Source organism: Aedes aegypti, chromosome 2 (genome assembly GCF_002204515.2).
Source record: "Aedes aegypti strain LVP_AGWG chromosome 2, AaegL5.0 Primary Assembly, whole genome shotgun sequence".
Lineage (NCBI taxonomy): Eukaryota > Metazoa > Arthropoda > Insecta > Diptera > Culicidae > Aedes > Aedes aegypti.
Genome location: NC_035108.1, coordinates 428772345 through 428784826, shown reverse-complemented (window position 1 = coordinate 428784826; position 12482 = coordinate 428772345). Strand labels below are relative to the sequence as shown.

Below are 12482 nucleotides of genomic sequence, written 5' to 3'. Positions count from 1 at the left end.
AGGGTTGGGAAAAAATCTGAAACTCACTCTACAGTAGCCAAACAAAGCCAATCACAGTCAGCGAAGCCAGTGAAACTCACGCCCATCGCTGCTGTAGGCAAATGCCTTGAAAATTGCAAAACACCCATTGCTAAGGGCAACCCGAAATTACTGTATAAAAATGTTCTATTTCCCGCTGCATTTCCAGCATTTAGAGCCTTCAATGACACTCATGATTTAGAAAATTCGTGCGCCCAACAGAGGCTACTTGATGAGATTCACGTTTTTGAACTACTGTACTGGGAGAGCCACGTGATTTTCGCGAAAAATCAAGCCTACTACTATGGACCGATGCACGAGTTCACTATCTGACGTTTGAGCGGTGCCGTGTTATTTACGTGACCATGGCAACGAGTGACTTCGGCACCGCTCAAACGTCAAATTAGTGAACTCGTGCATCGGTCCATTACCATTCCCAGCACTGCATACTACCACTACTATAAGAACTTCAAAACAAACGTTTTCGTCGTCGTCGTGTTCTTAGCTTGCCATTTATTGGAGAGTACTTGTGGAAACAATTGGAAACAAATTTACAAAAAATAAAAAATATCCAAAACGGTTCGAGAGCTCCGAACCACCTATCGGAACAAGCTCCCTCACCAAGAAGGATTGAACAAAACCATGCGAGAGACCGTTTGGAGTATTTGGTTGCACATTGTCCCTGCAAATTTGCTGTTTGTCTTATTCCGAACCCGGAGCCGGAGCCAGGTTCAACTGCTGCTGCGAAACGGAATGTCCTGGCAGAGGGGCAACATGAACGGATCCTCGGGTGGCCGAAACGGATGTCGCAGCCGGAGCCGGAGCAGCTACCACAACAGCTGGTACAGGAGCTGGAGAAACGACTACCGTGGGAACTCCAGAGGCATCAACCGTCACTGCAGCTACTGGAGAGGGAAGTGCTGGAACCACAACTGCTGGTGGATTCGATTGGATCACCGTGGCTCCGGGAACCGCTAGTCCTACAGGAGCAGGGATGGCCACTGGTCCGGGCCAGTACCACGGGATCACGGATCCTTCTACGCTCAGTGAAATGGCAGCGACGACAAACACGACGAAGCACTGTGGAAAAATCGAGATGATATCCTTGAATACCTAATAATCCACCGTGGCGTTCTTCAGGACGTAACTCACCTTCATCTTTGGTTGTTGGTAGGCAGAAATGGCTGAGACTATTTGAACACGGAAGCTGATTGAACTGTGGCACTAACTCAAGATGATCGATTCGTTTTTATAGTCCAGCTGATGCACTACGACCCGTAAGGCAGAGATTCTACTGGGAGACGACCCGTCCCAATCCCGGGTTGATCTGGTGTGGGCACGGTCCACTCGAATTAATTACCGACCTCTCCAGCTGATATGGCCGTGTGCTTCACAGTGGTTCAGTCTAGAGCATATGTCGGTTGAAATTTTAAACTCTCATATAGATAACGAATATTGTTGCTGTTTTGATTAACTTGATATAATTATTATTCTTAGTTCTTGGTTGTACGAAGTGCATAAAGAGGGGCACACTCAGACTTTTCCACGAGCTCGGTTGTGCAAATCTCGGTTTTTCAACTTAAACTGAGATTAACCGTGATTCGACATTCTATATTAAGGCTCAAGAATCCATTATTCAATCATCAGCAATCATCAAAAATTATAAACCAGTTTTTCGTTCAAATTTCAATTAATCCTTATGAAAATCTATCATTGTATTTCAGGTAGCAAGTACAATGTAAAGATAGATTTTCTGAGCATTGATTCAATTTTGAGCAAAAAAAAACTGGTTTTGTTCAGGGCGACTGGAAGCGATTCGCTCTAACGAAGGTACGGTGCTGCCATCTGGAAAAAGTTTACTCTATGCGTGAAGCGTCGAAAATTTAACCCGGCAAGGTATAGGAAGTGAAATTTCAAATGCTTATATAAAATTAATTACAATAGCTATTTAAATTATTTTCAGTACATGTTGATAGACTATTGATGAGCTTCATTATAGACACATTATTTTGATTTTTATATTTTTTCCTCAATATTATGCAGATTCTATAGCTTATCATAAATCTAACCCCGTGCACTTAACAGAATTTAATTAAATTTAGTTTTGATTTTTTTAGAAGCATTTGAAAATTGACTTCCTATGCTTTGCTATGTAAAGATACCGGAGCTTCACGCATAGGGTCAACTGTGGTAATTGCCTCCGTCATCGCGAATAGCCCCCAGTCCGAGTCAAATGAAGAACACTCATCCGTTCAGCGTAGATAATAGAAACATTAGTAGTAGAACGCTAATGGCGTAATTGTCACAAAACTGATTTCAATTTTTATTACCTTTAATTATGGTTTTTCATTGTTTGTTCTATACCATGATGTTGTTTTGGTTCTTAAAATTAATTTGACACTTTGAGGCCCGGTGCTCACGCTGTCAGTTCGTGGCAAACTAGATGTTGGTAACACGAACAGCAGCGACATTAGCATTCTTAGGTTAATGCTTCTACTGCGTAGATTCATCTTAGCGAATTGTAGCCCATCAAGTATCAAGTAAGTATCCTTGTTCAAATAGAGCCGATAATTTCGAACAAAACTACTTCGATTTTTGAGATTTCGCCCGCCTTCGAACCACTGTGTACTCTGTCGCCATCGTTCAAGACGGAGCAGAATTTCATCAGCAATTCAACCTGTTGGGATCCCAATATCTCCTCCACTGCGAGGAGATGCACCGGAGGAAACAAACGGGTAAATTGCTAATGTGGGTTAGATTTTTGCATAAATTACCGGATTAGATGCAAGCCATCTCTCATTCATCAATGAAGGGGACACAAAGCGACGAATACATTAATGAGGTAATTGATACATCTATTTAATTGAGATCAAAACTGCTGAATGAGAGAGAGAGGTTATAAGATGATCTTATTGGAATGGTATCTGAATGCACTTGAGCAACAGCAAAGAAGGATAGTCTTGGTTGGGGCCTTCCTTAGCCGAGTGGTTAGAATCCGCGGCTACAAAGCAAAGCCATACTGAAGGTGTCTGGGTTCGAATCCCGGTCGGTCCAGGATCCTTTCGTAGTGGAAATTTCCTTCACATACCCTGGGCATAGAGTATCATTGTACCTGCCACACGATATACGAATGCGAAAATGGCAGCTTTGGCAAAGAAAGCTTTCAGTTGAAAACTGTGTAAGTGCTCATTGAACGCTAAGCTGAGGAGCAGGCTTTGTCCCAGTAAGGATGTAATTCCAAAAAGAAGAAGAAGAAAATGTTTTTGGTTCGGTTCACCGTCTCTCGCTCATAAAAAGACAGTCATATTAAATTTTCATAAGTTATGCATTACGCAAAGCAGCTTTCAATTGACGTAAATCGCGTCGAAAGGTGTGGATATGATTTCAAGTTCTCGTTTGTCAGCTGATTGAAATTAGAGCAGGTTGTCAAAATGCAGCTTGCCAATAGGACTGGACAAATTGGATCGCCTTATAAAAGCAAGGATGGTTTGTCTACGACAATCAATATTTCAATCGACGTTCGTCTGAAACGTTGGAAGAAAACAAGTGAGTCGAGAGTGATACTTAAGACAAATTTTCCGAAAATCAAATCAAAGCAGCCTCTAGCCTAGACTCTTTTATTCAAGTAAGGAAACAAAGAGTGCCGCCAATCGTGGTCAGTTGTTCCGAATTTGGAAGATTTAGGCAAGAGGTATTGAACTTCATTAGAGCAATCAAGGATTATTTCCAAATCGCCAATGGGACTGTCACGTTTTGCCGAAAACTCTCAAAGATCGCGAACTTGTTCTCGACCATCTTGAACAAAAGGAGCACTTTCCTTTTTACTTATGGTGACAAAACTGAACGTTTATTCAAGTTCATCTTGAAAGGTCTTTCAAGTGACTATAAGTCTACTGAAGAGATCAAAAATGGAATAAATGATATACTAGGATATTCCCCAGCCCAAGTAATAATTATGGAAAAGAGAACGCAATCTGGCATTCGTCGGAAAGGACTTTCTCAAGAATATTATTTAGTTCACTTCAACAAAATTTATCTAAATAATATTGAAACTTTAGAAAAAGCAGGACTTACGTTAGCAGTCCGTGTGACATAGGGACATTTCCAAAAACCTTGAGAAAACTTCCAGAGCCCCACTCAGCACCGTCGGTGCCAAAAGTAGGGACAAGGTATCGAACATTGCCGCATGGATGCTAAATGCATGATTTGCGGAGGCTCTTCTCACGACAAGGACGTCTGACCATAAAATTTGTATGCGCAAATTGCGAGGACAACCATAAGTCAAACTTTTGAGACTGACCTTCACGCAAACGTATCGTACCAAGCAGATGAATAGCAATGTTTTCATAGCAGGAATTCCCCAAGCAGAATCTCCAACAAATCTCCTACCCATCAAGTAGATTATAATCATGCTCATTCACAAACTAATTTCTTTCCATCGAATAATCGTTCGAATCTTTTAATTTTGAATGTATTTACCTATTATATAATTGAAGCAGGCAATTTCAGTTCCTCTTCTTTAAATTGTCTTCATACGGGTAACCGTTCTGATTGTTTCAAAACAAATGAAAATACCTTTGCCACCGCAGGTATCTTCTATTCCTTCTTTTCATCAAAGTAAAATCTCAACAGAAAATGCTCCTAATTCTAGTAACATGTCTCTCTCTGAGTTTGAATTTTCAACCACACAATTAAATCAAATGATTGAAACAATGTTCAAAACCACCCCTATGGCTGAAGCAGTCCAAGTTAGTGTAAAATTCATACATAAAATAGTTATTGGATCACGTTTCGCTAATGGATCCACCTTTTTTAAATATTTTAAATTGGAACGCTCGTTCTTTGAATAGAAAAGAGGACGAGCTGATTAATTTTCTAACAGCTAAAAGCATACGTATAGCAGTTATTACTGAAACTTATTTGAAAGCTGGATCCAAACTTAAACGAGATCCAAACTTTTTTGTTTATCGTATGATTGTCCTGGTGGAGTTGCTATCATCATTCATAGGCGTAGGAAATATCATCTGTTTTCGTCATTTGAAACCAAAATATTTGAAACTTTTGGTTTTTCTATTGAAACTAAATACAGTGATACCTCCATGAGTCGATGTTCCATGACTCGATATCGACTAATGGAACCATACTAGAAACAAAATTTCATGGTTACTACGATGGTCCCTAGAAACAGCTTTCCAAAGGTTTGCTGTTCCATGACTCGATATTTCCATGAGTCGATGGTCCCTTGGATATCGACTCATGGAGGTTTCACTGTATACTTTCATATCTGCCTATTTGACTTTTCAATGCACTTCGCAGCAAATTAGTTAAACTATTGGTCTGCATTCTTAATCAAGAAATCGTTTTCCGTGGATGTGGAGGGAACATATCTTCGATTTTTTGGCAACAATCGTAGTAAGGAAGAGCAGAACTTTCAAAATTTAAGTACTGAAAGAAATAGTTATTGATGAGAAATTTCAGTTATACTTCACACGAAATTTCCCACAAAATTCTAAAATTATGAGGGGATTAATCAGAACAGTCAATATTCGATTAGCTATGAAAATTTCTTCAAACTTTCTATCCAGAATCTTTGGGTGGTTTCCTCTAGTTGTTCTACCTTGAGGTTTTAAGGTCTCACTAAGGATTCCATCAGCAAATATTTCTGGGATTCTATAAGGAATTTTATCAAGTATTCCTCTAGAAACTTATCCACAGATAAAATCAGAAATTCTACCAGGGAAAACCTTCGAGGCATACCTTTCAGTGGCATTCTTTCTAAGATTCCTGCAAAGATTCTTCTACAAATTATTCATTACTAGTGGTCCCGGCAAACTTCGTCTTGCCATCAAGTAGGCTGTTGAAAAACGATTTTGATCGTCCCATATAAAATGACAGTTTCGTTCGCGCTCGTTTTGTCAACTTTCCCGGTAAGTATCCTGGGTTTTTTATACACAAAAACACGTCGGAGCCCTTGACGAACAAAACTGAGAAAGAATCATTCAAATCCGTTGACCCGTTCGTAAGCCATTTCGTGACATACAAACACCATTCCGTTTTTATTTATACAGATTTCCTCCACTGATTCCTTCAAAGATCAATCCATAAAATTCCTCAAGTAATTTCTTCAGAAATTCTTCAGGGCTTACCACAAAGCTGCCTCCAAGAAGTCCTCCACAGATTGCTTCAAAGATTCTTCTAGAAGTGACAGTATCGGACATAAAAATGCACCACAGCCGTGTTTCCATTCAAAATGGTCAACTTTGGAGAACTATATCTCCGCCGTTCCTCAACCGATTCTTCTCATTTTTTCTGTGACGAACTACAAATTACCTCAATTTTTAATAACTATTGAAAAGTTGTGTGAAAACGGTTGGTTTGAAACTTACAGATAGATTTATTTATTTATTTATTTATTTTAACTCATGAATTTTGAAAGAGGGAAAAGCCCCTTTGAGTGATATTCAAGTGAAGTATTTCTCAAAAAGGCACAAAACCTCTTTATCTTTTCGAATAACGTTATAATATAAATAAAGGCTCTCCCGGAATCGATCCATAGCGGAGCCGAAGTCTTCCATGTTCAATAAGTATGAATGTTCACAAGCAAGTATCCAAAGAGCCAATCGATTAGATGGGATGAATGCCAAAATTTTTGTCTCTGAAAGTAAAACCAGAAAAAAAAACAAACGAGCAATATCATGCACGATAAGAAATTTCATTTAAAAATTTGTATAGAATTTTCATGATAGTTAATTCTAATTATTTCATGTATTTCATTTTTATCCGTTATGAATTTTGGCGGATTGTAAATTATTATTTGCACGTGTCTAACTTTTTCATTTGTTATTTTTTTGAAAATATTTATAGGCCATAACTTGAAAAGTTCATTATCCGAAGATAAAGCAATCTTTTTAATTTTCATCGTAAGTAATAATTTCTCTAATTTCAGAAGAGCAAACTCAAGTGTTTGACTTCCGTTTCTTATAAACTGTTGTTGCACTGATGCAACATGTTTTTTACTGTTCTTTGAAAAAATTATCATTTCAAGAACATTGTTATCATAACTAATTCTTAACTTATGCAATTTGTTGGTAATGCTTGGATTTTCAGTTACGTAAGTAGAGAGGTGATCAGGCTCTTTACTAACAGTAACCTTTGGTGTTTCTGCGGGTGTTGTAGTTTGATTTTGTTCTCGGGTCATTGCTCTTGTATTAACCTTCAAAATATTTATATTTTTCAATTCTTCAGACGTTGTGACAATGCGTGACAGTGCGTCTGCGATTACATTCGCTTTGCCTTGTATGTATTCTACGACAAAGTCAAATTCTTCTAAGTCTAAACGCATATTTGTGAGTTTCGAGTTTGGATTTTTCATTCCAAACAGGAATACTAACGGTCTATGGTCTGTTCTTACAACGAACTTTTTTCCATACAAATAAGGTTTAAAGTAGTTAATAGCCCAGTGTATCGCTGTTAACTCTTTCAAGATTACTGGTTTATTTTTTTCTCCTTTCGTAAAGGTTTTACTTGCGAAAGCTATCGGTAGCTCGCTATTTTCAAATTGTTGAGACAGTACTGCTCCACAAGCAATGTCTGAAGCATCTGTCGTCAAGATAAATTGTTTATTAAAATCAGGATATTGAAGAATCATTGGTGACATTAAATAATTGCGTAATGATTCGAATGAATATTGACATCCATCCGTCCACATAAATTTTGAATTTTTCTTAAGTAAATTATTCAAAGGACTAGCAATTTTTGCAAAGTTTGGAACAAATTTCCTGTAGTAATTGCAGAAAGCTACAAATCGTCTAACATCATCCGCATTGGATGGAACTGGATAATTTTTAATTGTATCAAATTTAGAAGGATCAGGTAATATTCCTTTATCAGTTATTTTGTGACCTAGATAAGTCACTTCTGATTGAAAAAATTTACATTTACTTAGATTGAGTTTTAAATTATAGTGTCTCAATCTGTCAAAAACTTGTGTAAGATTCATTAGATGGTGGTTTACTGAACAACCAATCACAATGATGTCATCAATATAAATAAAAGCTAATTCGGGTGTCAATCCAGCCATGGCGATTGTCATCATACGCTGGAAACTATTTGGACTTATATTTAATCCAAATGGTAAACGCGTAAAATGATAATGTCCAGACTGTGTTGAAAACGCTGTGAATTTTCTTGAGTTCTCATCTAGTGGGATTTGATGAAAACCAGACATCAAGTCCAACGTGGAAAAATATTTAGCTCTTCCCAATTGATCCAAAATAGTATCAATCCTGGGGAGAGGAAATTTATCAGCAAGGATTTTTTTGTTAAGCTGTCGAAAATCGACAACTAAACGCCATTTCTTGTCATTAGTATCCGATTTTTTCGGTACCAACAAAATTGGAGAATTGTATGGGGATACTGAGTGTTCGATAATGTTTTCACCCAGCATCTTATCCACTTGTCTCTGAATTTCATTGGTTTGGGCATGTAAGTTTTTGTAATTCGGAATATATATCGGACAGTTGTCCTGCAGAGGAATTTCCTGAGTATAAAAATTGTTAAAGGTTAAAACATCATCAGGTAAACTAAAAATGTCGTGATATTCTGCAATGAGGTTCTGTAAACCCTTTACTGCATCTAAGGGTATTCCAATAGTTTTAATTTGATTCAGAATGTCTTGCTGACGATTCTTCTTATTTTTAATACTACTATTAATTTTCATTATATGGTAATTATAGAGTGGTTCCATTATAGGTTGGAATCGTGAATACAATATATGTACAGGATTTTCTGTAGTGTTGATAAATTTAACATAAGGGTTATTAGATGATATGATAGTATTTCCACAGAAAACGCCTGGCAATATTTCCTGTGAATGCACAACCATATCGTATGTATATGGAATATTTATAATTCGCCTAATGACTTCACTTCTTTTCGGTAAGATAAAGCCATTGTTTAAGTTGTCTTGAATTGGTATAGTTATTTCTTCATTATTTACATTAAACTTAAGTAACCAAGACTCATAATCAATTATGCATCTATGGGAACTTAAGAAATCGCGGCCTAAAATGCCGTCTGTCATAATAGGGAATTCATCATTTACAAGGTGGAATTTATGCTTGATGCACAGTCCTCCTTCAAAATATAGGTCAGTTACTGCTGACGCGATGGTTTCAACCGTGTCATCAGTGATACCTGTTAACTTGATCTTCTCCGTTATATTTATTAGATAGTTGGGGTGTATTTTGCTACGTTTGAAAATAGATATGTCTGCTCCACAATCTATTATGAATGTGTTTGTAGTGTTTGTCATCTGAACATTGACCGATATGAAATTGGACGCGTTCAGATTCATCGTGAGTACGGGAACAGACCTGTTGTTCCTAAAAAATGATTTGGAACTTGTTGAGGTTGTTGGTGTTGCCTTTGCGGTGGCATCATGTTACTTGGCACCATACTCACCGGTTGAGGCAATGCATCGTTTGGCGCAAATTGACTGGAAAGCATTGAACCATCTACCTCATTCATATGATATAATCGTCTATTACCGGAATGGTTCCAGTTTTGTTGTCTTGGATGTTGATGATTGGTATTTTGGTAATTGTATCTTAAAAATCTGTTTGATGATTGTTGAGGAAAATTTGGTGTGGTTTGACGCGTATTATTACGTGTGAAACCTCTAAAATTACCTCTAGAGTTGTTGCCATTGTTGCGATTTTGATAATTTGATTGATAACTTGGCTTATTTTGAGGAAATTTCTTTCTCATCTGTAACATTGACACAGATGGTTCGTTGTTAAAATTCTCGTTTTCCACAACGATATTCAATGCCTCAGAAAGCGAATCAAATTTTCCAACTTTCAAAAGCATTTTTGTTTCCTGCTTCTGTGATGCGATAATCAAGGATTGAATGGCAGCCTTGTTTGCTAATTTTTTTGCTACTTCATTAGGTACTTCTTCTCTAATGTAAGCTTGTTTCAATTTATCTGCTAGTATGTCTACTTCCTTGGTAAACCCAGAAGTTTCTTGGCCTTTTTTTGGTTTAATATTTTTCAAGTTAGCGAGAGCTAATTCTGAACTGCTTTTGTCAGTACAGTCAGCAGAAATTTTATCCACAATTTCTTGGTAATTAGCCGGAACGCCAGTAAACAAATCTCTGGCCTTACCAGTCAACCTAGTCAAAATGAGCTGAATGGCAGGGGCTTGCTGATCTGCTGGCACTATAGTTTGCACCAATCTGATAGCATCAATAAATGATTTTACACCTCCTGGATTTCCATCGTAAGAGGGAATCAGTGATGCTAATTCAGATGCTGTTTTTATGTTCAATGCCATTTTAACTTTTTTTGAAATCTTGATCAGTCTAATATTGAATATTATTGCGTAACTAAGTGATTTTAATGATATTGGTTTTGAATATTTCTTAAGTTTTGTTTCTAGTATATAAATTATTTCATCATAATCAAGACGTGCTGCTTTTATAAAGAAATCAACATGTCTATTATCTAAAACATCTTCATATTTCAAAAGAGTTTGTACGACTTTATTGTATATGGTTTTAGTTAAAAGAATTTTATCCTTTAGAGTACTTTTAAGGTATCTTCTAAAAGGAGATTTTTTTAAGTTTGTTTTAATATTATGTAGTTTTCCAATTAAATTTTGTATTTCTAATTCAATTCCACTCATTGAAAACTTTTAAAGTTGATCATAAGGTTAATTGCATAATAAAAAAAAATAAAATTTTTCTTTTATGGTTTTTCGCTCAGGGGCAACCATGTGATTGGATCGTCTCCTGGCAAATTTTCAATTCTTGCTATCAATTCTTCCCACGTACGGGGGGTTGTGTTTCTTTCAAAAGGTGCAAATGGTTCTGGACCATTACCCTTTTCAACTTCATTTAAAAATTTGAGAAAATCTTCCCATTCAATGTCATTCATTTTAAAATTTTAATTATAATTCATATAGTTAAGAAAAATATCAATACCAAATGAAATTTACTAATAAAGGCATAAACTTTCATTTATGTTCACCATATAAATCATAACATATTATTTCTTAATGGGGAATATTCATTCTTCTGTTATTTTCCAATATAATTATAAAAGTAGATTTACAATGCACAATTCACATATGAAAATTATTAATTAATGTTAGTAATCAATTACGGATTTGATACGCTCACCAATAGTTGTCTTCCTACGGGTAATTCTGCTCATCGCCATGTTCCTGGCTCTGGCACGATCGTTGCACCTCGGTCACTGCTGCTGCTTGTTGATGTTGTTCTAACTGTACGTTCTCATCTTCGTAGGGGCAGCTCCATGTTGCCGGTTTGCCCTTTGTTGGGGCGGCTCCAAGTTGCCGGTTCGCCCGTGGATAATTAATTTTCGTTTTCAATTCACTGCACCGCGGGATTTTCTTGTGTCACGCGATTCTGATTTTCCGCACAATTTGAAGATTATTTTGTTCACTTACAAGAATTACACTTATTTGAAGATTATTTTGTACACTTACTCGTTACAATTGTTCAGTTTATTTTTATCGAATGATTTAAAATGTTTATTTTTATTCACTGCACTTGATTTCTTATTCAAACTTTTTCCAGTACAGCAATACTCTTAGCTGCTTTGAGTGCATTTTTTCGAGTGTTCTTCTTTATTATGTTGTAAACCATTATCACTGTTTGGATACCAACCATCACCAAAATTAGCCACAACTTTAATGCATTTTCCTCATGGAACTGTTGATGGTTTTCTAGGAGATTAGTTATTTGAACATTTGCGTCGCCTTCGTTGGACGACTTTGATGCGCCTTTTCCCATAATTGAATCTCACTTATCACTTGAATCTCACTAGCACTGTTTGAAAAACTTCCGATTTTTGTTTTGTTTTTTCACTTGTTTGCTTCATGCAAAATCAATCACTAGATCATCTAGTTGGTGATCAATAATAATCCACTTCGGACTCCGAAAGATTCGAAAGTCACCGGTCGCCATTTACCGTATTAAATTTTACCGTATTAAATTTTAGACTTGTTGATTGTTCCGTTGTCTACAAGATTATATTTATTTAGAATCATTTTTACTTACAAGAAGTCTTACAATCATTGAATTGCTTATGTTCTAAAAGTGTTCTAAAAGAGGCGGTACTTGGAGTTAACTTTTGGTATGTAAATATAAGCCAATCAGAATTTAGCACTATGCATTATAAGCGAAAAGAAATATAACCATTGGCCTCTTGCATCGTGAGAACGATGCACTTGGCGTAGGCAAGGAGATCGAATTACGCTATTGCATATATCGATTGTCTGGAATGATCGTTGGCGTCAGAGTGTAGTGACAATGACATGGGTCATTGCCTGAGTTGTAATTTGGAAAAGGTTGGCAATAATTTGGTTTGAATGTTAGCATGATATGAATGCTTGGGAATTGTGAAGTAAGGTTTTTATGATCGTGGGAAGGTTCAGCA

General features: G+C 36.8%; 1 protein-coding gene across 1 annotated transcript; it reads right to left on the bottom strand.

The window, feature by feature from the left end:
• Nucleotides 1–505: 505 nt before the first annotated feature.
• On the bottom strand, nucleotides 506–1325 carry LOC5573903 (adult cuticle protein 1). The gene is made up of 2 exons (XM_001654889.2): nucleotides 1171–1325; nucleotides 506–1098 (listed from the first exon to the last, which is right to left on the bottom strand). Exons 1-2 carry the CDS (start codon nucleotides 1174–1176, stop codon nucleotides 721–723), a joined length of 384 nt encoding a protein of 127 aa, XP_001654939.2. The 5' UTR covers nucleotides 1177–1325; the 3' UTR covers nucleotides 506–720.
• Between the last annotated feature and the right edge of the window lie 11157 nt (nucleotides 1326–12482).